This window comes from Apiospora hydei (genome assembly GCF_038363865.1).
Source record: "Apiospora hydei strain CBS 114990 chromosome Unknown utg000002l_segment0_segment0, whole genome shotgun sequence".
NCBI lineage: Eukaryota > Fungi > Ascomycota > Sordariomycetes > Amphisphaeriales > Apiosporaceae > Apiospora > Apiospora hydei.
Window position 1 is genome coordinate 1,987,084 of NW_027117361.1, and position 22,863 is coordinate 2,009,946.

Below are 22,863 nucleotides of genomic sequence, written 5' to 3' on the forward strand. Positions count from 1 at the left end.
CAAATGTTCCATCGAGCTTGAAGTGCTCCTCAAAGGGGAAGAAGCAGGGGGCCCGGGGCCGTGCGGAGCACGACCCGAACGAGAGTCGCCATCCCGTCAGCCAAGGAGGTGCCCGGCCAAGATGCGTGTCCGGTGTGTCATTGAAGGAATCAGCAGCAGCCCAGCTACGAGGGAAAGGACCACCACAAGATGTTCTCATTAATCAGGAACGAAAGTCAGGGAACCGAAGACGACCAGGCGTGAGGTGATTGCATGACCGCGGGTTCGGCCTTGGCCACTTTCTCGGCAACTGCTCTGTCCCCCAGTCGCTCTGAGGCTTGGTATCCCCGTACTTCTGTGGCTTCGTAGGATACGAAACAGCCGAGGGCGAACCGAACGCGAACGTCTCCTTGTTGTGCTGGGATGTTCCCATCTCAGACTGCGACCGCTGGTGGATGGGTCTCAACAGGTCCATCTGGTTGGCTGTTGCCCCTTTTGCTTTCTCGCAAGACTGCTCTCCTCTGGACGCAACGGAAAATCATCTCCTCTCCTCCTCGGAAGTCCATTCCCAGCTCCACGATATCTCCGTCGTTAATCGGAACGGCTTGGATTCCGTGCCGGGCGGGCTGAGCCGGATGTGGTTGAGAAATGTGCCCGATGAGCTCTCAGCACACAGCACAGCTGGGGCTTTTCAGGGTTATCTTCCTGCTCCTTAGTGCCCTCAGCAACCTTTTCGGGGCGGTCGTCTAATGACTCTTCAGCTTTGGCGTCGCTAAACGAGCCTTCCTTGGGCTTTCAGTGGCTCAGGACAATGAGTCCCGAAAGGCCTTTGAGATGTCGCGACCCCTGCACGATAATGTTACAAATTAACATTAGTCCGGTTTCTTTTACTGAAATTCGTTCAGTTTTCGGTGAACTTACTTCTTCCAGCGCTGAAAAGCCTTATCTTCTGTCGATGTACTTCTCGTTGGTGTACTTTCCCTCCTGCTCGGCAGAGGTACTGATAGCCTCATCGTAGTACAAATTGCGATAACTGGCGCGTCCGGCTGTCACCACCGAGGTGGTCGGGAAGCATCGGTATATAGGCCGGGCCTGCTCCACGATCCAGAGGTACGTTCCGCAGGCAGGGAAGTCGGCTTCTCTCCCTCTTCCCCTCTGCTGGCTCTGCCGATGGCAGATGTTGATCCCGCCACGAGTCAGACGGCTGTTCAGCTCTTGAGCAAGAGCCCTTGGTGAAGGAAGCATCAGACATCTTTGCCGACTCCGAACTGGGCCATGCCATTCTCATCCCTGAATGTGACCCGACTCTCGGGGAGAGTGGGCAGCTTCACCCGGACAAAGCACCATACCCTTCAATGTGTTTTGTGAAGTGTAAAAGCAACCCTCGTGGTTCCTGTTAAAAGGCAGCGCGTCCGCAATTTGTGCGCGCTTGTCCGCGAAAGCAATCGGACGACCGCATGCTTCCGGCTTGCCTGCGTGGATGTCGTTGGACTCTGCAGGCATCTTCGAAGCATCGTTGCTCGCAGCGCTCGCGAACTCTTGCTCAGGATATGATGGGGTGCGTGACCCCCGTCACGACATCGTGACTCTTCCTCTTGTTCCAGCAGTTCAGGGGCTCCGGCCAACTGTTCACGAAGTTGCCTCATGGGACTTCGAGTTCGTCCTTGACGGGGCTCGTGACGGGGATCGTGGCTTTTCTTTTTTCTTTTTTTTCCTTTTTTCTTTTTTTGTTTTCGTTTCGTTTTTTTTTTATCCTCCTCTCGTCTCTTTTTTTGCTTTTCTCGTCTATTCTTTGGCTTTTCTTGTCTCCGTCTCGCTTGCTCTCGCCCCTTCTTACTCCCTCGCCTCATACCGAGCAGGCCAACAGACACAGTGTATAGGCTCTTGGATCGGGCCGACAGCCAATTCGCTGGCAACACCAACCGGCGTCGCTTCGTGTTGAGGATAGGCCCCAGCGGGCATATCCTTCCCATCAACTCTTGGAAAGAGCTGGTAGCCCCTTCCCTGCCGACGAATCGCGGCACACGAGTCTCTATACACTCGGTCTTGAGGCCCGAAGCCCGGGCGACGACAGGGTACATCTGGAAAGTGGGAATCTCGAGCTGCTCATTGGTCCATTTGATGGAGGTTGCGCGCCTCCCTTCTTTCATCTTCAACTCATCGCGCTCTGGTAGGGGCGCATCAGGTGGAACTGCTGGCCGCAACCCCGGAAACACTCGTGAAGACGGAGTCGCTGGTGTGGGAATCTTGGAAGCCCGGGTCTGTCTCGGAGTGGGCTTCGGCTTCGATGGTCCGGCGGGGATATTCTGACTTCTGATTCCCATGTTCTCGTGCGCCTTGGCCGCTTCGGTCTTGCTTGATCGTGTTGGCACAGCCTCCAACAGGTGGCGCAGATGAATGTGCCGCACGCACTCCACTCGACGCGGGTGCGGGCTGACCATGGTCTGCAGCTGGACAGCATCATTCTCGTGCAGTGTCCAGCACCATCCGGTCGTGTCGGGCAGAATCTCCGAGAAGTGTAGGAGGACGGGCATGCGGTAGAACTTGGCCAGGAGGTAGGTGTGCTCCCATTATCGGCGGTTAGCGCTAAGGAGATTCGGGAGCAGATTCATGACCTTGGAGAGATACAGGCAAGGTTGTAAGGTGTCGATAGGGTAAGGAGTAGCCTGCACCCAGCACCAGAGCGGCTCTGCGTGTGTACAACCCTTCTTGGTGCAAGCTGTCTGCACCGGCCATCTTCCGAACGTCTCTTCCAGAGTCGTCTGCTGCTGGGGGTCATGGGACCGGGTTCCTTCTCTCCGTCGTCATGATAGCTAATCTTCGACTTCCCGAAGTAGCCTATGGCCAGAAGCTCATCAAACTTCTCGGTCCCGTTTCTGCAGGTCTACTCCTGCTCGCCGAGGTCCTCCTGCTCGCCGGGATCCTCTTCCTGCTCGCCAAGATCCTCTTCCTGCTCGCCGAGGCCCGCCTTATCATCGTCGATCTCCTGATCCTCCGGCGAGAATCTATCGGGGTAGTCCTCGGCGAACATCTCAAGGAATTACGATCCTCTCTCTGACGGCTCGACGAAAGTTGGACCCGGCAAACTCGAGGTCCCGCAGATGGTGCCATCGGAGAAGGAACAGAACCTTGGGCTTGTGGGAACTGCGGAACAATAGGCTCTGCGTTTTGTGCCGGCGCAGTCGCGGTCGGCTGGTTGGGGGCGTTACCCATCTGCTGTTGCAAGGCTGGGTCGACAGGCATAGGCGGCTCTGAAGCGTCTTTGCTGCACATGGGCCAAGAAGGAGACCGCCAGTAACAGCACAACTGGCTTCGTGCCTTCTCCAAAGTCTCTCTTCCAATAAAATCTTGGAAGTTTATGTCCTCTGCCTGGGACAGGAGCGGGTCGCGGACTTGGTTGTATCTCGCCGCTAGTTCCTTGTATAGCGACGACCACCCCCGGCAGAACTCCTCATGCTCGTTGGGCTCGCCCAGATTCTCGACGAACTGGCCGTCGACGAGGCCAGGGAAAGATACAAGCTTTCCTAATCCTCGTCCTCCTCGGGGTCGTGGGGCTCTGCCTCGAAGGCGAGGGGACAGGCTCTTGGCAACTCGAGGGACGTCGGCCTTGGTGGTAGAGCAGCTTCACCGTGCGGTGAGGCCTGCGGTCCGCTGGCTCTCGTTCTCTGCATCGGCTCATACGGCGAAGTATTCGTCCGGGTTGATGAAGGGGTCCATCTCTTCCCATGTTCCATCTTCGGAGAGATGGAAGATTCTGTGTCGGCACGAAAGGCTGTCAAGTTTCCAGTCGAAGGAGTCTGCCAGGTTATAAAGGGGCATGAACCCGAATCTTCTGGGGAGGACGGCATGTTTGTCGATGAAGCGCCCGACGGTGTATATGAGACAGAAGAGGTAGGCGTCGGGTACCAGGGGCTCGGGGTCTCCAAGGTGGAAGTACTTGTGGTAGGGGAGGATTTCTGCGAAGTGCAGGAGGACGGGCATGCGGTAGAACTTCGCGAGCAGGCAGGTGTGCTCCCGCTGGCGTCGGTTGAGGTCCGGGAGCAGATTCATGACCTTTGGCAGGTAAAGGCATGGCTGCAAGGTGAAGGTGCAAGGCAGGGAGGCAAGACGTAACCATCGCCGTAGCCATCGATGATGGAAGAAGAAGTCATCATCGGGCTCCTCTTCCTCCAGGACCGACTTCAGCGGTTGGGGCTTGAAGTTGTTCATGTGGTCCAGGTACTCCTGCTTGAAGCCGACGCTGCCTTCGACCGCCCGAGAGACCCGTGGTGCGATCTTAGGCCTCCATCGTGGGACCCAAGAAGCCCCTGAGTCTGAGGGGTTTGTGCAGCAGGCTTGGGTGTGGCAGATCGAGCCGTCTGTCGCAGAGATCGGGCCCGAGAAGTCGACGGAGCCGTAGTCTGTGCTGCGGGTGTCGCAGGAGTCGTAGGAGGATAGGCTCCCGCCTCTCAGCACTCTGAAGCCGCACGAGGCCACAACGTCATCCATCCAGCTTGACGTCCGCAGCAGAAGAAAATGCGACAGCGCTGGGAAGCTGTGCAATTTCATGCATCATCTCGTCTGATAGAACGTTAGTTACCCATCCATCAGTATGTGGAGGCATATATGTCCATACTTACTTGGTGCCTATCCTCGTTGGCCTTGCGAACCTTGTCCATTCGGATGATCAGTTCGGTCGCGTGCTTCTGGATGTCCTTGTCCGTGACTTCGACGACTTCAGGGAATTTCTGAAGCTGGTACGGCTCCCTCTCGAACTTGGGGATGATTATGCGGGCATATCCCTATAGCGCCCCCAGCTTCACTTTCAGAATTAGCGAAGAGCCCACAAAACCTTCTGCGCCTTGATGATGGGTAACTTACCTGGTATTCTGGGTACAAAACCTCCAGGGACAACGACATTTCGTCTTCTCCGTCTTCCAAGTTAGGCTCCGCCTGCGTGAGCTGCCTGGTTAGTATCATACTCGCGTAGTGAAGGGCGTGGAACGAAACGAAATTCAACGGGGGAAGAATCCAGTCCAACGAAAGAGGAACGAGTTTCAGGCAAACACGCTGGATCAAAATAACTGATGTCAACCCGGCTTTCGTCAAAAGTGTTGTTTAGGAATAGTGAAGTTTTGAGGAAGCAAACGAAAAGACCGGATCCCACGTAGCGAACGGATACGACCGCCAGTGAACCGGGCCGAGAGATGTAGGAAAAGTACGTGACGACGAAAATCGGGTATAAGGACCAAATCGAAAGGAACTTTGCGCCGGCCAACGCTTAACTTGAATTCGAGGTGAAATGACAATATTGCTATTGCCGTGCCATGCAAGCAGATGGAACGGGAGATGTGCTGTGAAAGTTGGGGAATGGGAAGCCAGGGAAAATACCAACTAGGGCTCACGGTCATAGATGTAATGGATCTTGATGTGACCAGGGACTTCCGAAGGAGAGCATAATGTGAAGGATTAGGTGAAGCAACAGCAGGATATGAAGGGTAGAAGATGTGAAAGATGTTGGATTCGTGTAACCTACCTTGGCACAAGTACTCTTGTGTTCTTTGGGGGATAAGTGCGGTGGTGATGTGTTTAGGTATTGTGACAAAGCTTGGTTTCGGGTTTATGATGTTCGTGAAGAGGGAGAGAAAGGAAGAACCAAAAGGTAATTGAAGAAAACAGCATATATATAACTTACCCAACTCCGTAAATGCGTAATGCTATGGTAGTGTGAGCTGATTTGATGATATGTCCATGGTGTCTTGGAGTATGAAGGAGAGGAGAATGATGTGAAGGAAAGGATGGAAGGAAGATTCACTTCCTGCGGAGCGTATGCGCAGGTGAAATTCGTTTGTGGCGAGAAGGTTGAGCGTTCGGAGAAGAAGGGTTGACGTGGTAGTTGCTAGAGAAAAGAAAAGGTCTTTTCTTTAGAGAGAAGATATGTAAGTGTTAAGCTGTTGAAGGATATGGTGAAGGATGGAAGGACAGAAACCAGAAAAGTAAAGATGGAAGGTGAATCTGTTGAAGGATGGAGGGAAGGATGGGAATGGGGGAAAGATGGGAGGTATTCATACCCCCCGAGAGATGAAGCCACTGACCTGGGAAAGTGCGCAGAGGTGATTGTCAACTCATAATATAGAAATGACACTCGCTCTGCACTTCATGATAGTAGTACAGGCTGGATTGCGAGTCACTGTTGGTGTCAATGCCTGGCCTTCTGACTCTGAGGTAGTTTCTCTGGGGAGGGAGATGTGCTGGTGGCAAGAATGAAACCTCAGCACACGTGAGTCACGAATAGTGTGAGTGATTATGCTTACCATGTACTGTTGTCAAAGCAGAAAGCTTGCAATACTTCTTGACGTGACAAAGAGTCAAGTGCCATAGTATGATAATTTCCAGTGGTGAAGGTCATGGGGAAGAGATTTGGTGGTGATTTTGGACATGCGGGGGCTTTTCCCTTGGGTGATTGTCGATCCAGGAAAGGAGTGTATTGGACTTTTCTGTGGAAATTTTTGCGGGCGGCGTTCGAGGCGATGGCGGAGTAATGAGCGAGTGATCTGAATGCGAGAGGTATACCTTGATTATCCGCGGGGCGATCGAAAGGTGCGGCCTAAGGAGGATTAGGCAGCGACCAAGTGAAGCATTTTCAGCGAGAGGCTCTGATGGGTCGACGATGTTGTCGACGATGTGTTCGGCAATGTGGTCGGAGATGTGGTCGACAACATAGTTTACTATGCAATCGACGACATGGTTTACGATGCAATCGACGCCGTAGTTGACGGTGTGGTCGACGATTTGGTGTGTGTTGAGGTCGGCGATATCTGAAGGAAGGATCGTTTAAGTACTGAGCGTAGACAAGTGAATGCTTGAGTCAAAAACGGCATTGAATACTCGTCGAGTAGGAGAGGTCCAGCGCCCTTATTTGGGACACGCCTCTGGAGTCAATTCGAGACTGGACTTCCGCATGCATACTCGTTCCCAGTCACGGCAAGATCGATGTGACTCAGGGTGCAATGCGGTTTTGACGGTGGCACATACAGTATGACACCCTTCGGCGAGTCGAAGTAGTAGACCAAGAACTTATTATATGAGACAGCGGGGCATTGGGCGTGTCTTGCTCAATGCGATTTCAGTTTCCTTGAAACCAAAGGGGGTTGGAAAACGTATGACAGCTATCACATATGCTGATATGGAATGCAAGGTTGACTCTCTATGCACGCTAAAGCCCACTACAGGAGGCTGGATGACTAGTAAACTCACAAAACGGCAATATGTAGCAAGGTGCAAACTTTCAAGATCGAAATTGCCGAGTGTAGCCCCGAACTGGTAGAGTTCAGTAGCCGTGGCTGAGGTGAAACGTCACGAAGGCTACATGCACTCCTTGATGTTGAATCCTGTTGAGGGAGACCTGTGAGAGCCGGGTGCGATTTGAAAATGATCCCCCAGTTGCTTCATTCCGGCAGGGGTTAAGTTCAAAGACACCTTCTCCGCACGACTCACAGGGAGCGCTGAGCCTTTGAGCCTTGCAAGAACGCTTAACGGAGCACAAGTGCCAATATTACCACATTCATGAGTTAAATTTCTGCCGCAGTACCAGAACGGGCTGCAGAGCGCGCATGTATATGCTCAACATAACTGAGACATATCTCGGCCTTGGTTTCGGCCGACTGGAATGGCTAGCGGCCGAGATAATTGCTTAATTGGGGCTCAGAGCATCGGCTTTCGGCGGAGGTTGGACACGCTAGGGCCCGAAAGAAATTCCCGATTAGGGTCTGAAGCATCGGCCCCGTGCGTTACGGGTCGGACGCGGCCTTACTCTGTTCTAGACAGCATTATCGGAGGGCATTGTTCGGCTCTGGTGATTGTTCAGGCTGCCTGAGAGCATCACCGGAGATGTGGGGCCGCGGCCGAAATTATTTCCCAAAGGGAAACAGGATCTCGGGGATCGGGTCCGAAGGTTGGGATGGGTGCCTGGCTTGTCTGGTATGACTTTAAGTTGAGTGATCCTAACACAGAGTCGTCAGCAACACTCCAGCGCTTCGCGCCTCCGTCCTGCCAGTAAACTGTAGCGAGGGTACGGCCGTCGCCATTGCCAGTCCCAGCATGCGTGAAGTAATCCAAGCTCGTGACCAGAGCCCTGGGGGAAGAATATTGCCTATATACCTACGAACCACGTAATAATAAAACCTTGCTGGTGGAAGGCAAATCCATCTAGAGCGAGGCTTCATATCTGAGCTATCTTGGATACTGCTTGTGGTGTCAGGTGTAGGCAGTGCCCCTTACTGCAGCACAGATATCCTGGCCTCAGATTTATGTATGGACCCTTGTTTTGCCCCGGTCACTGTCTTCAGGGCGTGGGGATTCCAGGGAGTCCAGTATTAATTAGAGCCAAAAACAAGAAAGTTAATCTTTGGAGCTTTTGCTCCTTCCCCCCAGCCCCTATTTTGCGTGAAGCCGTTACGACGTAAAACAGGAGGCTTGGAAGACCTGGGGATGCGTCTGGGATGCAGCTTGCCTCGAGTGCGACACTGAAAGTACCTGCATCTTAAGTGTACGGTAGGAGAGTAGCAACTCGGTTATCCACGGCTTCAACACAATCGAGAAAAGTGAATGTTCAACATGCAGTAGTATACTCCTAGAGTTCTCGTCAATGCGGCTACATTACCCAAAATTGCATGTAGCCTCTTGATGACTGCCAGCCTCAGTACCGGGTTTCTGCTACCCAGGTTCTCGACTTCATTGCAGACAGATTTGTATGGCTTCCAATTAGCCCAACCCAACCTTTTGGTGGCAGGTCAGAGCTTTGGACAGGGCGTGAGGGCGCAGTTTCGGCGCTAGCTAAAGTAACCTTCCGCTATCCCCCACCCGTAGCGTCGTGTGCCTAGTGGGGTAGTTGGGGTTGAGGGTTGAGGGCGCATCCCACGTGGAAACAACTTTCTTCCAAAGAACAAAACGGACCCTGATCCTAGGGGAGCCGAAGAAAAGGAGTTTCAAACATATCAGTTACTTGCGCGAGAATAAACAGGTTGATAAATTCAATTCGCTATTAATAGTATGCTTGCGATCATCAGAAGGCGATTCCGATGAAGACATGATGGATGTGCCCTGTGACTGCCGGCCAACTGAGCTCACTTCTATCGATAAGGTTCTAGCTGCTTCTTCAGGGGCAGGCACGCCTGTAGAGTAAAATGTTGCAGTAAGTTTCTCCCGCAACTGCGCATATGCCTGCCCGACGTGCGCTATTTCAGACATCTAATGCAGCAAATATACGACGCAACAAGCAACCTGCATCTAGTTTCGTTTCGCTTCGCTATGCATGTGCCAATGTTCGTGTTGGCTCAACGTTCTCAGTTCGCTTCGCTTCGCGTTTCGCTGATCAATCGATCAATCAGAGCAGGGGTCCAGAAAAGGGCCGCTCTTCTTTGTCCCAGCCCACTTTCGGCCAGCCAACTGGCAGAGTCGACACTGGTGGCAGGGTGTATCGCCCGTCGCACTCGCTCTCTGTGCAGTTGAGGCCGCAGAGACCAAAGACGTTGCAGTAGCAGGCTTCCGGCGAGGGGCAATGCACGGCTTCTTGGCCAAAGATAACTAAAAATGAGATGTGGTAAATAAACGTGTCTTGTCTCGGGTACTGACAGGCGTGCAAAACCCCCAAAGTGGGCCGACTGCTGAGGTGGGATGGAAAACTTACTGTGCCAAGCAAACTCGAAAACTCTCCCGCTCAACGCATCTTCGAGGGGGGTATTGAGCAACCACTCGAGGAAGTGGATGTAGTCCTCCCTCGGACGCCGCTGAATGGCCTCCTTCGTGACGGCGAATTGAGAGCAGCAGCTCACGGCGACGACTTCGGGCACCGGGTGGCCGGGCAGGAGCTCCTCGAAGGAGTCCTTGTAGACCTCCTTGGCCGTCGGCACATCCCTCCTTTCCACCTCGGACGTCTGCGGCGCATCCTCCATCGGCCGGATCTCTGCAGGACAGCCGATGACCCAGACGCAGCGGAGGTTGACGTAGCCCATCTGGCGCAGGTAGGGGAGCTGGAAGTTCTGGAGGGTCGGCAGGCCGTCGTAGTCCGGGTCGTCGTTGTGCCAGGCGAAGCGCGAGGCGTGGAAGAAGATGAGGTGGTCCGACAGGTCGTCGTAGTTGGTGACAATGTGCGTCAGGTACACCATGGCCTCGCGGCCCTTGTTCTGCGGCACCGTCAGGCGCGCCTTGGGGTCGTCGACGACATAGATGCTCTTCTGCCACTGCGGCGGCAGGTGGCGGTGGAACCAGGTCGTGTTGTCGCTCTTGGTGCTCGCGACGACGACGTCAACCTCCCGCGACTGCTGCTGCTGTAGCGGGATGTGCACTACGGCCTCGCTGCTGCCTGGGCCGCCGAAAATGGGGTAACCGGGGTACAGAGAGCAGATGAACCAGGAGAAACAGACCAAGACAGCGCATGCAACGACAACTCGGCCTAGCCCGGACCTAGCGGGTATCATGTTGCGCGCGCACCCAGAATCCAACGGTCCGACAGACGGCTACTTCAGTACAATGTTACAGAACGGCACGAGACTGCTTCCCTCCCTGCCGTCTCCAACATTGTCGTGTACAAGAAGGATAGGAAAGGAAAAAAGAGGCACAGCGGCCAAGACGGGTTTGGGCAAGTCAGAACTAATGTAGGCTCGTTCTGTGCTCTAGGGACCGCGTCTACCGTCATTTTGGGGGGGGACCTGGGCCTGCTGGGCTCCAGCGCTTGTGCTTGTCGATGATCGTCATTCCCTGACCCATCCCAGCTGCTGGTCCTTTCTCCGAACGGAAGCCGTCAAGCAAGCCCCCCTACCCGACCCCCTGCCCGGTGGAGCGCCAGGGCTCCTGGTTCGGCCAATGACGATACCACTTCTCTAGCCGGCCCCTCCGTATTCACTACTGGGAGCCAGGGATCAGCCGTCGACAACTTGGCGATTACGAGGAGCCCCACCAAACACGACCCAACTGCTCGGATTCAATTTCCACGACTCGCTGTTTGTCGGTCGCTATCATTGTCGGCGGGATCATTGAACTATCAACGGTCTCTTGATATGATATATAATTGTCCATCACGATATATATGCATCTTCATGTTGCACAATTACATCTTGGTTTATGTCCTGGGCAAGTAAGATGATCAAGATGACTTTAGGGTGGGTTACAGCGAAAGATGTCGCTGCTCATCGTGCATTGGGTTCTAACCAATTGGGGTCGTTCATCTCATCCAACTGCTGTTCAGCCAGGAGCCGGATAGCCAGATCTCAAACATAAGCAGCCGTTCTCACATGCGATGTGAGTTTTAGAATCTGGCAACTGCCAATCAGTGGTTGCCTTAGGCACCCTTCACGGCAGCACCTCGCTTAAGCAAGGAGAGGGGTGGGAATGGCTTCGAGGCGGGGAAGATATGGGGTCCAAATCGCCTGTAAAGTTTACCTATCCGTCTTTCAATCTCCCCGTCAGTTTCTATACCCATTTCACGAATGATATATGCGGCTGGTTATCGTGCTGTTTTACATACGACATCAGGAATGAGTTTGGTGCCCTCCAGCTAAGCTGCGACAAAGGTCTTGCAAAGACACCTATTCTTACGACCAACTAACCAACCTGAAATGGTTTCCTGCAAGGCAGTATACCGAGACACGTATGGCCTATAACTAGGAACAATAAGCGATTGAAGTCTTGAGGTCTCATTCACCTATTTTACTATGCGCGGAGGATCATGGATTGAATCAATGTTCCCGACACACTGGTAAGCAAGGGGGTCGCGTAACATGCAAGAGAACCAACGAACTTTCTTGGCGCCTATTACCTGTCGTTTCTACAGGCGAGAGGACTATCACAGATCCAGTTAAATGATGGCTTCAGCTGTGTTGGCTGTTGGCGTCGGAGGCATGTTCTGCCGCCAGGGAGGAACTCGACCTCGTCTGACCTCTGGTTGACGAGGTCTTCTTCCTGCCCATAAGTGCACGCACATATCTTTCGCATCACCGTGGCCTCTCTCTTAATGAGGTATCAGTACTTCTGACCAGATGTCTTGAGATATATGCATGATGTTGTCATACATCCTACTCTTCCTAGCCTCCCTCGCCCTCGTCTTCACGGCCCGGCGACGGCTGCACCCCAAGCCATTCGCCGGTATCCCCTACAACAAGCAGTCCGCCCACCGCCTGACCGGCGACATCCCGGAGCTCGTCCCCGTCATCAAGGCCACCAATGAGTACTCCGCCTCCATGTTCGCCATCAGCACGCAGCAGCTGCGGCAGCCCTCGCGCAGGTGCTGTTCCCGTCCCTGTTGGGCGCGCCCTTGGTCATGATCGAGGACCCGCGCGAGATCGAGGATATACTAGTGCGGCGCGGTCGTGAGTTCGATAGGGCGCCCATATCCATCAAGACGCTCAAGAACTTCTTCCCGTATTCGTTCATGGGCAAGTACAACACACCCGAGATCAAGGAGCAGAAGCGGGTTTGGGCCGACGCGTTCGGGGCCGATTTCCTTCGCAGGGTCGCGGCGCCTAGCATATACAAAGCTACACTGGATCTACTTGAGCTCTGGCGCCTCAAGGCGGACGGGAGGTCTTTTGAGGTCGTGGAGGATTTGCACAATGCGACGCTCGATGCCATCTGGGTGGCATTGGTGGGCGAGGAGGCGGGCATCACGCGACACGAGATCAAGAAGTTACTACAGAGCCAGAGCGACGCCGGCGATGGTGGTCATTGCGATCTAGGTCCACCTCCTCGAGGATACCGGCTGAGGAGCGAAGTAGACTACGTCTCTGAAATGATTGCGAAGAACTCGAGCTCCAGAATACCGGTACTGGTCCAGAAGCTTGCGGCGTATCTGCCCCGCCACCGCCAGTTTCGGAGGACGGTGGACACGGAGATTGGTCTGGTTATGCGCAAGGCCGTGGACCGATTCCAGCGTCTCGAGCTCGGCAAGTTGGAGGCCGGTGAGAATGATACTTGCATGATGGACTTGGTGCTTCGGCGCAAGGTCCTCGAGGCCAAGAAGTCGGGACGACCCCTGATGGATCCGACGAAGGATAAGGTGCTGCTGGATGACACATTCCTGATGATGTTCGCAGTATGTATAAGGGGCATTTCTGGGATGATGATCAGAAGTATGGTACCAGCTGCAGGTTCGCTAACCATATTCAATTGAAACAGGGCTACGAAACAACAGCCAACTCCCTGATCTGGTTCATGCGGTACATGGAGTCCTATCCAGCCGCCCAAGCCGACCTCCGCGCCGCTCTAAAAGCTGCCTTCCCCCACACCACGACGCCCTCCGTCGACGAGCTCCTCGGGGCCGACATCCCGTACCTCGACGCCGCGTGCGAGGAGAGTCTCCGGCTCGCCGGCGTGGCCAAGGGCAACCTCCGCCAGGCCGTCGTCGACATGCATATCCTCGGCCACTTCGTGCCCAAGGGCGCCGAGATCTTCATGAACTACCACGTCGACCACGCGCCGTATCCGGTGGACGAGGAGAAGCGATCGGCTAGTAGTCGAGCTGCTGAGGCGAAGTTGGCTGCGCGGGAAGGCATCTTGCGGGATGTAGATGTTACCCGAGATCTGGGATCCTTTGAGCCGCGGAGGTGGCTTGTGAAGGACGAAAAGACGGGTAAGGAAGTATTCGATGCGTACGCGTTACCGCAGCTCGCATTCGGTGGGGGGTATAGAGGATGCTCCGGTAAGTCTCCGCTCGCTTTTTACCAAGTTATATGCTAGATTGCTTACGTTCCTCGGTGGCATGATTGATGCAGGCCGCAAGCTTGCTGTCATGGAGTTTCGCACTGTCGTCGCGCTGCTCGTATTGAACCTGGAGTTCCTGGAGCTACCGGAAGATATGAAGACCCTAAATGCCAGCGAGACAATCTTTCGATTGCCCGATATGACATTCGCAAGTTTACGCGCGCTCTAGGAGTGGAAGTGCGTTGTCCCTTTTTTGTCCCATAGACGCATCGATAGAGGACCTCGATGCATTTGAGCTTACCATCCTCGACCGATTGACGATTTTCGTACTGAGCACGTTAATCTTGAAAGAAGGGTAAATAAACGTAAAGTCGCTCTACGTATGCTTTTCTAAGCCATATCATATCTCTTTGGGAACACGCGCTCCTATTCAACTGCTTTTCTTCAGACTCTCCAAGATGCTCGATAGGCCCGCAAAGTTGAACTCTTCTACCGTTTCTTCCCATATCCGGTCCGTCAGCTCACGTCCTTCAGGCTTGTACCAAACCTCGGGAAGTCTATTCGTCTTGTTAGCATGTGTTCTTCTTGCGGGTTTATGACCCCCTGAGAAAGGGGGGCGGGGTAGCTGATAGAGGCAACAGAGAAGAGGGTGACTTACGCTTTAACAGCCCAATCACTGACAAACCCTCCATGACTCTCCGCCCCGTACGACAAGACCGCATCAATGTAGTTCGAAGCACCCGCCTCCGCCGTCCTCGCGATCAGCGCCTGCATCACCCCCATGACCGCCTTCACCACGGCGCCGCCCCCGCGAAAGAAGTCGGTCCCCTTGCACGCGCCCGGGTTCGACAAGTTGATCACCACGTCCTCCGGGCTAACGTACTCAGCCGCCAACCGCGCCACGAACAGCGTGAGCAGGATCTTCGACCGCCGGTACTTCTCCATGCCGCCCATGGCCTTGGGGTCCTGGAACGGCGGCAGCACGGGCTGGTGCCGGGGCACGTCGGTGGACCAGACGAGATCGGTGCTCACGACGGACAGGACCGGCGGCTTCTTACCTCCGCTCGCCTGCTTCTTCGCCTTGAGCACGGGCGTCAGCAGCACCGTCAGCAGCACCGTCGACAGGAAGTTGACCAGCAGCGTCAGCTCGCGGCCCGTCGCCTCATTGGTCGTGGGCGCGGTCGTGATGAGCCCCGCGTTCAAGATGACATAGTCGATCCGCGGCAGCTCGTCGCCGCAGCGCTGCGCGAACGCCTGCACCGAGGCGTAGAACTCCATGTCCACGAGCCAGACCGAAACAGTGGCGCCCGGGAACTGCTCGCGCAGGGCGGCCGCCGCCGCGTCGCCTTTGGTCTGGGAGCGCACGCCTATCACGAGGTGGGACAGGCCGCGCGCGAGAAGCTGGCGGGCGGCTTCGAGGCCGAGGCCGACGTTGGCGCCGGTGACGATGGCGACGTGGTCCTTGAGGCTGGTGGCATCTTGGGGAGCGCCTTGGGGCGGGTGAACTGGCGGGAGAGAAAGCCGCGGATGGTGCCTTCGAAAGCGGCTTGTTGTTGGAGGCTGGCGGACATATCTGAGGTATTGTTGGTGCTGATGCCCATGCTGGATACAATTGTGGGTTTCAAGTAAGTAGATAGTTTGACAAGGACTCTTGCGGTTACCAACTGGCTGAAATTGGGGAATGAGATGCTTCAGGAATGTATAGATATATCAGGGGAAAGTCATCGGATAGGGGGCACCGGTTCGCCATGCATTATATATGCTCAGAGACACTACGTGCCAATATGATATCAACCAAAGCATGATACACTTCTGGCAAAGTGCTTTGTAATTAAAGACGGTAGAAACGCCATAATCTTTTGCTAGTAAGGCTTGGTCCGTTTCGTTCCAAGAGTGAAGTATACGAATTATGCATCTCGCATGTCTCTTTGGCGTGGAAACAGCCAAGTAGGGCGCTGTTCATTTGGTGATGAGTAATTCGATGGAATGCGGGACGTTGAGAATTGCGGCTGTTGTAGCGTGTAGATGAGGGGCTAGAGCGCTGGAAACGATTGTACAGTGGAATGATAGGCTGCTGCACCTGCCGTGGGGGTTGGATGGCGCTGCATTCTGTTCCCGCCAGGGCACTAATCGCCTAAGCTTCCTGTCTCGAGCCCTCAATTGACCCGCTATCGTATCATTTGCTTACAGATTTTCTCGGACCTCGGACTCTTGGGATGTGCGAGGTGCCATAAATCGCAGGAAGCTCTATCTGTCTGCTATATGCTGAGATTGACTGGTAGAATGATATAGTCAATTGATTCCTAATCAGTAAATCTGTGCTCAGTCTGAAGAAACAAAGTTCCGGATGAATAGCTAAGATCGCGGGTTTGTCTTTTGACGCTGCTAAGTGCGCCGTTATGGGTTGTGAAGCTAGAGTAGGCCTCTAGCGGCTGACAACTAGAATGATGGACTAGCAAGCAACAGCCAGGGTTCTCTCATCAAATCAACATAACGGGTTACATAGACATATGCTACTATATTCACCAAGCAACTTTCCGGCGAGCTATTTCAGCCGCATCCAGACGTGCCCGTCTATACTTCGGCTTCATCTTGGTTCATGGGCCTTGCTATCGTCCCCCACAACCACCCAGGCAAACAAAATGGCCAGGACAATGTCACTGTAAAACTGATCTCAGACCGACGCGATCAAAGAAGAGTCCGATTCTGTATCCAGGGCGAATCACGAGATAAAGTGAAGAAATGTAGGTAACCAATAACGCCCCGCGCGATGGGACCTACCTCTTTATCAACGACGACTTTCAGGCGTGGTATTCTTCGGTGCTCGTACTGCTGCGGCGCGGAGTTGCTCAATAACACGGCCCGGCCGAGCGTAACCTGACTTTTTATGAAGAGGAAGATGGACTCGCGCGCTCCTTGATGCCGTCAGAAGTCTCTGTGATACTGGCAAAGGGGGCAGCGCCGACATCTGAGTCTCCGAGAAGCGTTGAAGAACAGGACAGCTACCTCTCGCAGAAGAAAACCGCGAACTCCACCGCAATACGCAAAAAGCAACGTTGGCGAGGTCGGATCAATGATTCATGACCACGATCCTGCAAGACGGGGTTCGATCGTTACGTTCGTGCAATGATCTGGGTGGGCACAGAGGCCATGAGCTGGGAAATACGTATGTAAGGACGCATACACGTATTTCAGTAAGCTTCCGCTTGGATATTCACGTGGTAAAGATCCCGAGTGTGCAGGTCGCGCGGGGCTGGCATCATCCCAACGGAGTTCCGCCACGGGATGTTTGGATCGCCGGATAATCAGGAAATGGTAAGACAATTGCACAAAATAGTGGCTGGGAGTTTATTGCATATTAAATGGGAACGCCATGCAGAACATATATGTAATAAGAGAACTAACTCATCGATAGATGTTGCTGTCATCCTTCCTGCATACCTCATCCCTAAAATCAACTGCTATCACTATCACTGCCACACAACATGCCTTCATATGTCATTACTGGGGTATCCAAGGGACTCGGCGTAAGTCGTAACCAGATCAGAACAAGTATTTAAAGAAGTCCGACTGACGATGTTCCCCTAGTTCGAGTTTCTGCGCCAGCTCTCATGCGATCCCAATAACACGATCATCGGCATCGTCCGCGACAAGCCCCGGACCGACAAGAGGGTAGAGGAAGAGCTCTCCGGCCGGTCCAACATCACGATCCTCGAAGCGGACATGACCATCTATGACCAACTTGAAGTAAGTTGCACCCGAGAACCGTCGGGTGTGTGTAGTGGGTTAAGCAAGGTCCTCTTGTAGAAAGCCGCCGAAGACGCGACCCCTATCCTGGGCGGCAAACTTGATTATCTGATCGCCAATGCCGGATACGTATCCGTGTACGACAGTTTCCACGGCATCGGCACTCTGTAAGTCGCTGCCTCTCGCCGTCATGACCATTCCCCTCCTGCGATGCAATGACTAACACTTACGCGAACCCCCAATAAAGCGGCACCCAGAACCCCCTAGAAACCCAACAAGACCTGCAAAAGTCCATGGAAACCAATGTCTACGCCAACATCCACCTGTACAACCTCTTCATGCCCCTGATCCTCCGAGGCGCCGCCAAAAGGTAATCGCCATCTCCAGCGGCCTCGGCGACACGGACCTGGCCGCCGTCCACGACCTCGACGTCGCCTCGCTGTACGCCATCAGCAAGGCCGCCATGAACATGGTGACGGCCAAGTTCAGCGCGCAGTACCGCAAGGACGGCGTGCTCTTCCTGAGCCTGTGCCCGGGCATGGTGGACGTGGGCCGCTACGACAATGGTAAGTCTTGCGGTCTAACCGATTGACTTGTTTCTGGCTAACCATTCTACCTTCTTTCTGTGCCAATATAGTCACTCCCGAGCAGCAGGCCGGCCTGGGTCGGATGATGCAGTCGTTCAAGGAGTTCGCACCTCATTTCGAGAAGCCGGCCACGCCCGAAGAGGCCATCCGGGATGTGATCAAGGTCTGGGAGAACTCCAGCATTGAAAACGGGGACGGCGGGGCTTTCCTTTCCCATAAAGGTACTAAGCAGTGGCTGTAATGGAGGGTTGAATCGGGCCTCGGGCTCGGCGACCTGCAGCTTCCGCAGGGGCACGCCGGAATCTTGAAAGTGGGAAGGGGTCGTCCACATGGCACGCAAGGTTGATTCGGCTGGTGAGCGACATGCTGCACAATCCTTGGATCTAGCCAAATCCAAAGATGCCGGTGTTGGGGGTTGCGATGGACTACTTAAGTTGATCGTAAACTTCAATTGAGACTCGGCATCCGGCCGAGCCCTGATTCTACTACAACACAAATGAGAAACCACGGAAGAGAAACAGTATAAGCAGATGATAATGTGCAACAGGCGTGCGGGTATATTGAACGATGAAGCAAACTCCAACGACTGCTAATAAAATGATGCTCTTGCAAGATGATACTTTGGCAAGCTGAGTATATAAACAACATGGTGTCAATGACACACGCTCCATCAGGTAATAGCATATTCCTTCCTCTTAAAGTTGTGCTTTTCTCAACTTGCAATTATTCCAACATGTCTTGTCGGTGGTGATTTCTCTTTTTCCAGGGACAAGAGTAACTAGCGACGAGATGCTGTGGCGAAGCGTCCTCCGCGACCCCGGCCTCGCATACCGCCCCTGTAGGCCACAAATTTCTGTGCCGGAATATCCTCCTCGTCGTCGTCACCGAACGAACTATCGGTTTCTTCGGAATCGCTTCCAGCCATGCTAGCCAACCGCACTACGGTAGGCCCTGGTCGTGTGACCGCCTTGGCCGGAGCCGCAGCACTTGGTGCTGGAGGCGGCTTAGTCGAGGACTCGCGACTTTTGCCACTCTGAGGTTCCTCGGTTCTTCGGACGGACGAAGTACGAGAAATTGGTGCGTCCGCATCCTTCATGGTCGTATCCTGGTCACTCGTTTCGCGCGCAGTTGCAGATTGGGGAGTCGATGGCGTAGTTGTGCGATTCGAAGTCATGCTTCTTGAAGAGCCGCGCATCTTGAACTTCTTGCCCTTGGCTGCCATACGCTCTGCCATGGACATGAGCTTTGGCTGGGAGGTAGGTTCCGGCGCTGCTGCGGGTGCTGGTGATGCCTTGGCTGCAGACTTCGGGGGCGGCCCCTTCTTCCAGGAGGGCGGGCGCTTGGAGTTGCCTCCTTTTCTAGGCCATCTGGTTTCTCGGTAACTTCGGACTCACGAGCCAGTTCTGCCTCCAGAACAGCTTCCAGCACTTCCTCGGTGACCTCATCCTCATTGACAGACTCTTGGGCAGGAGGCGAATCCTCGGCATAATCGACACTGGCCAACTGGGAACGACGTGAAGGCCGGCCGCGTTTCTTGGGCTCTTTGGCAACTTCTTTCTCCGGTTCTTTGGGTGTTGCCTGCGGTGCATTCGCAGGCAGGGAGCTTCGCGGCGGGCGCCCCCGACGTTTTCCTGTGTATGGGGGAGTAGCAATCGTGGACCCTGCCTCTTGCAGCCGAGCCACAGCGCGAAATGCCTGTGCCGCCACATCCACTGGATCGCCATTTGTCGCGTCGCCGTTCTCGGCGTCAGGATTAAACAACCTCTTCGGCATGACGATATCGTCGGGGTCGTCCTCGGGCTCCTCATGATCCGCGTAAGACTGCGCAGGTTTCGCGTGACGCAGAGTAGGTCGCAGTGGGTCAACAGGGAGCGGGGCCCTCGTTGGCTTGGGTCTGGGGTTTTCATGTTGACTACTACTTGCTTCAGGAAGAGCAGGGGTTTGTTCAGATTCGGTGTGGCCACGGATGGGCGTGCCCGAAGCACTCCTGTCCGGCTCGCCAAGGGCACCAAGCAGGGCGGGATCGAGATTCATGAGTTGATCAATGTTACCCGTGCGGGGTTTCTTGCGATAGGTTCTCGGGCCCATAAAGTCCGGATCGTCGTCAGTCTCCAGCCGTGCCTTTCGCTTCGCAAGACGCAAGGTCTTCTTGACGAAATCTGATACTTCCGGCTCGCGATTCAGAGTATCCTCTGACGGAATTTGGAATGGATCGAACAAGATCTTGTCGGCGCTATCGTCTTGGTCGTAGAAGCCCATTCCCATCATCCTAGCGCCAACGGCGGGATCGTTATAACCGGCAGGATCGGGATAGGCGAAGCTTGCTAGATCCATGCTAGACATGTCCGCGGTGGGTACGCGACTGCCTGCGTGTTCGTCTTGGTGGCCCGGAGTGCCATTCTGTACTGCCGGCGCGCCGTCGACGCCGACATGATCGCCATCGGCATTTTCCATGGTGGGGCCTTGATTAGAAGAGTCCATCTCGTGGGGCGCATCTTCATTGCTGTCCAACGCTGCCAAGGGGCCCTTGGCCTTTTCCGCATCGGCTTGTTGTCGAAGTCGCTGCATCCGCTTGGTGTCTTTGGAGCGGCTCTCCTCCCCAAACGCTTTGAGCCAGTTCAGATTGTGGATGCGGAAATCGACAGTAGACTCGACGCTGCGGTCATCTGCGATGCGTCGCGTGTCATGGCCTAGCAGGGTGTTCTTCGGCACATAGGGGTTACTATGCCCAGCGCGTCTGCAACTCCCGCAGTTGCAAATCCCGAGACATTTGGGGCACTGCCAGTGCTCTTTTCCATCGCGGACTGGGGCATTGTATCAAATGCCCTCCAAAGCACACCATAGCAGTATGCTTCTTGGCACGTCGTGCAAAAGTTTAGTTTGTAGGTATAATCTTTGTGACAACAGACATGGCAACGATAGACGTCTCCTCGTTTCTGTTTGCGTTTCGATTTCGGCTTCTTCTTGACCCGGCCTTCTTCGTCGACCTCGGGTTCAGGCTCCGACTCGGGCTCCGGGGCGGCTTCAATGACGGGTTTGGTGATGTCGCTCCAGGGCCGGCGACGGAGTTGTTCCTGGCAGACCTGGGCTACTGATTTCTTGCTCGACTTCCGGCGTGCAATCTCCAGGGGTTGCGGTGAATATTCGATGTCAACAAAGCCATCCTGCTTGATGACCATTGAACGCCACAGCTCGTGCTTCTCGACCAGGTCCGACCAATGCCATTGTTCGCACCATTGGAGCCCTGAAATACAGACGCATGACCTGCCCATCACGTAGCATTCCATGCATATGTCATACGTATCCTCGTCACCGTTGATGAGCTGTCTCACGCAGCACTTGCAAGTCAGGAACCGGTTGAAGATGTTTGAACGACAGTAAGAACATGTAATATTTGAGTCAAATTCAACGTATTCGACGTCAATGTGCTTGGGCCCAAACATTTCGTCGACAAGAATCCCTGTAAAAAGACCGAAAAGTCGTCGAAAATCGTTGGCCATCTGCCTTAATCGTGGTGAGTTCCGAGTGAGCTCGCGACCGAGCCCCAGGACCCCAACTTCGGACGTGTCTTCCAAGGACTGCAGCTCCTTGTAGTACTTCTCTAGAGTGAAGTAGATGATGGCCTTGTTCTTGTACTGCTCGTCTCGGCAGACAAGCCGGGCTTTGGGCAGAGCTTCCTGGAGCGCGAGTTCCAGAGTTTCGACAGTCGTCCTGTTCCAGGCGACCTTCATGGTTCGTGTCCCTCGATTCCAGACCTGGTGTGGCGCCAGAGGCGGTACCAGTATGAAATCGCCAACTTTTTGCTCCACAATGTAAACCGGGAATGGGGCCTTCTTCCAGGCATTGACTTGGGCGAAATGTTTCTCAATTTCGATATCGTGCCCGAGCATGGAGAGAAAGTACTCGCGTACCACCTCCCGGTCCTTGGTCTCTGTCATGAACCAAATGGAGCTTCCTGGCTTTTCGCCGTTCTCACTACCAGATGCATCCACCATGATGTTTTGACCGAGACTCGCGCACATTTCTCGATGTGCAGGAGTATATGTACCTTCATGCCCAATGTAACACATGAGGTTCTGGGCGCGCATCTCTTCTGGCAAGCTGCTCATCAGGTCCCCAGCAACAGCAGCCGAGACTTCAGGGGCGCCGAAGATGTCGTCTTCTCGCGAATCGGTTCCAACTGTGTCACTGACATTGTCGTTCATGTAGAAAACATTCGGCGGGATGACTTTCCGCAAATGGTCATACCATTCTTGGGGGCAGTCAATATCCTTCATGTACAGCCTCTGCCGCCGTTCGTCCCGGAAATTCGTTGGACTCCATTGATTTGTGAGTTGTCGCAGGGACCGTAGATAATGCCCCGTGGTCATGGGTATATCCGATTGGGAGTTGATATCTCGAACATTTTCCTGTTTTTTGTCCTGCGTCTTCTCGAGCCATTTCGCGCTGAAGAGTGACTGGGGCAAGACCTTGTTCCAGCCCTCGATAACTAACGGGCGACCGCCTTCGATGACATGTAGCTGCACGAGCTTCTCGAAGCCAGAAGGACCCAGACGTCGAATCTGAGCCAAGTTGATACGGACGACCCAGTCGAAGTTGGGGTTTCGGTCAACAATCGCGTGAAGGTCGAGATCCGGTGGGATCGGGTCGAATTTGGCTTGGGGATGTAGTGCTGTCGGCATCTTGGCGACTGTTGCTTTTCGATCGCGTCCGGGAATGGGACAGAAATTATATTCAGAGGGCGGGAACCGCGCCTGCCAAGTTGCAAAGGAAATATAATCAAGAGTCGCGAATCGGGGCAGTTGCAAAAGACAGCTGGGTTATCAAAGCCGATAGGATGAACAGCGATGCATCACGTAGACTCCAGATCATCGAG

General features: G+C 54.2%; 8 protein-coding genes across 8 annotated transcripts; 3 read left to right on the forward strand and 5 right to left on the reverse strand.

The window, feature by feature from the left end:
* Nucleotides 1–774: 774 nt before the first annotated feature.
* PG997_000636 (uncharacterized protein) lies at nucleotides 775–2,513 on the reverse strand (the record flags this gene model as incomplete). Its single annotated transcript, XM_066804951.1, has 2 exons — nucleotides 775–863; nucleotides 1,832–2,513. The coding sequence occupies 2 exons, from the start codon at nucleotides 2,511–2,513 to the stop codon at nucleotides 775–777; spliced, it is 771 nt and encodes a 256-aa protein (XP_066674724.1).
* Nucleotides 2,514–2,785: 272 nt separating this feature from the next.
* Nucleotides 2,786–3,037, forward strand: PG997_000637 (uncharacterized protein; the record flags this gene model as incomplete). Its single annotated transcript, XM_066804952.1, has 1 exon — nucleotides 2,786–3,037. One exon carries the CDS (start codon nucleotides 2,786–2,788, stop codon nucleotides 3,035–3,037), a length of 252 nt encoding a protein of 83 aa, XP_066674725.1.
* Nucleotides 3,038–3,654: 617 nt separating this feature from the next.
* PG997_000638 (uncharacterized protein) lies at nucleotides 3,655–4,467 on the reverse strand (the record flags this gene model as incomplete). The annotated part of the gene is made up of 1 exon (XM_066804953.1): nucleotides 3,655–4,467. The coding sequence occupies one exon, from the start codon at nucleotides 4,465–4,467 to the stop codon at nucleotides 3,655–3,657; it is 813 nt and encodes a 270-aa protein (XP_066674726.1).
* A 4,876-nt stretch (nucleotides 4,468–9,343) lies between these two features.
* Nucleotides 9,344–10,436, reverse strand: PG997_000639 (uncharacterized protein; the record flags this gene model as incomplete). Its single annotated transcript, XM_066804954.1, has 2 exons — nucleotides 9,344–9,543; nucleotides 9,647–10,436. 2 exons carry the CDS (start codon nucleotides 10,434–10,436, stop codon nucleotides 9,344–9,346), a joined length of 990 nt encoding a protein of 329 aa, XP_066674727.1.
* A 1,578-nt stretch (nucleotides 10,437–12,014) lies between these two features.
* Nucleotides 12,015–13,882, forward strand: PG997_000640 (Cytochrome P450; the record flags this gene model as incomplete). Its single annotated transcript, XM_066804955.1, has 4 exons — nucleotides 12,015–12,249; nucleotides 12,312–13,045; nucleotides 13,129–13,651; nucleotides 13,725–13,882. 4 exons carry the CDS (start codon nucleotides 12,015–12,017, stop codon nucleotides 13,880–13,882), a joined length of 1,650 nt encoding a protein of 549 aa, XP_066674728.1.
* A 201-nt stretch (nucleotides 13,883–14,083) lies between these two features.
* PG997_000641 (uncharacterized protein) lies at nucleotides 14,084–16,244 on the reverse strand (the record flags this gene model as incomplete). The annotated part of the gene is made up of 3 exons (XM_066804956.1): nucleotides 14,084–14,210; nucleotides 14,312–15,187; nucleotides 16,180–16,244. The coding sequence occupies 3 exons, from the start codon at nucleotides 16,242–16,244 to the stop codon at nucleotides 14,084–14,086; spliced, it is 1,068 nt and encodes a 355-aa protein (XP_066674729.1).
* An 894-nt stretch (nucleotides 16,245–17,138) lies between these two features.
* On the forward strand, nucleotides 17,139–18,228 carry PG997_000642 (uncharacterized protein; the record flags this gene model as incomplete). Its single annotated transcript, XM_066804957.1, is given in 6 exon segments — nucleotides 17,139–17,180; nucleotides 17,242–17,400; nucleotides 17,461–17,567; nucleotides 17,648–17,770; nucleotides 17,788–17,966; nucleotides 18,038–18,228. 6 exon segments carry the CDS (start codon nucleotides 17,139–17,141, stop codon nucleotides 18,226–18,228), a joined length of 801 nt encoding a protein of 266 aa, XP_066674730.1.
* Nucleotides 18,229–18,765: 537 nt separating this feature from the next.
* Nucleotides 18,766–22,669, reverse strand: PG997_000643 (JmjC domain-containing protein; the record flags this gene model as incomplete). Its single annotated transcript, XM_066804958.1, has 3 exons — nucleotides 18,766–19,354; nucleotides 19,378–20,690; nucleotides 20,711–22,669. 3 exons carry the CDS (start codon nucleotides 22,667–22,669, stop codon nucleotides 18,766–18,768), a joined length of 3,861 nt encoding a protein of 1,286 aa, XP_066674731.1.
* Between the last annotated feature and the right edge of the window lie 194 nt (nucleotides 22,670–22,863).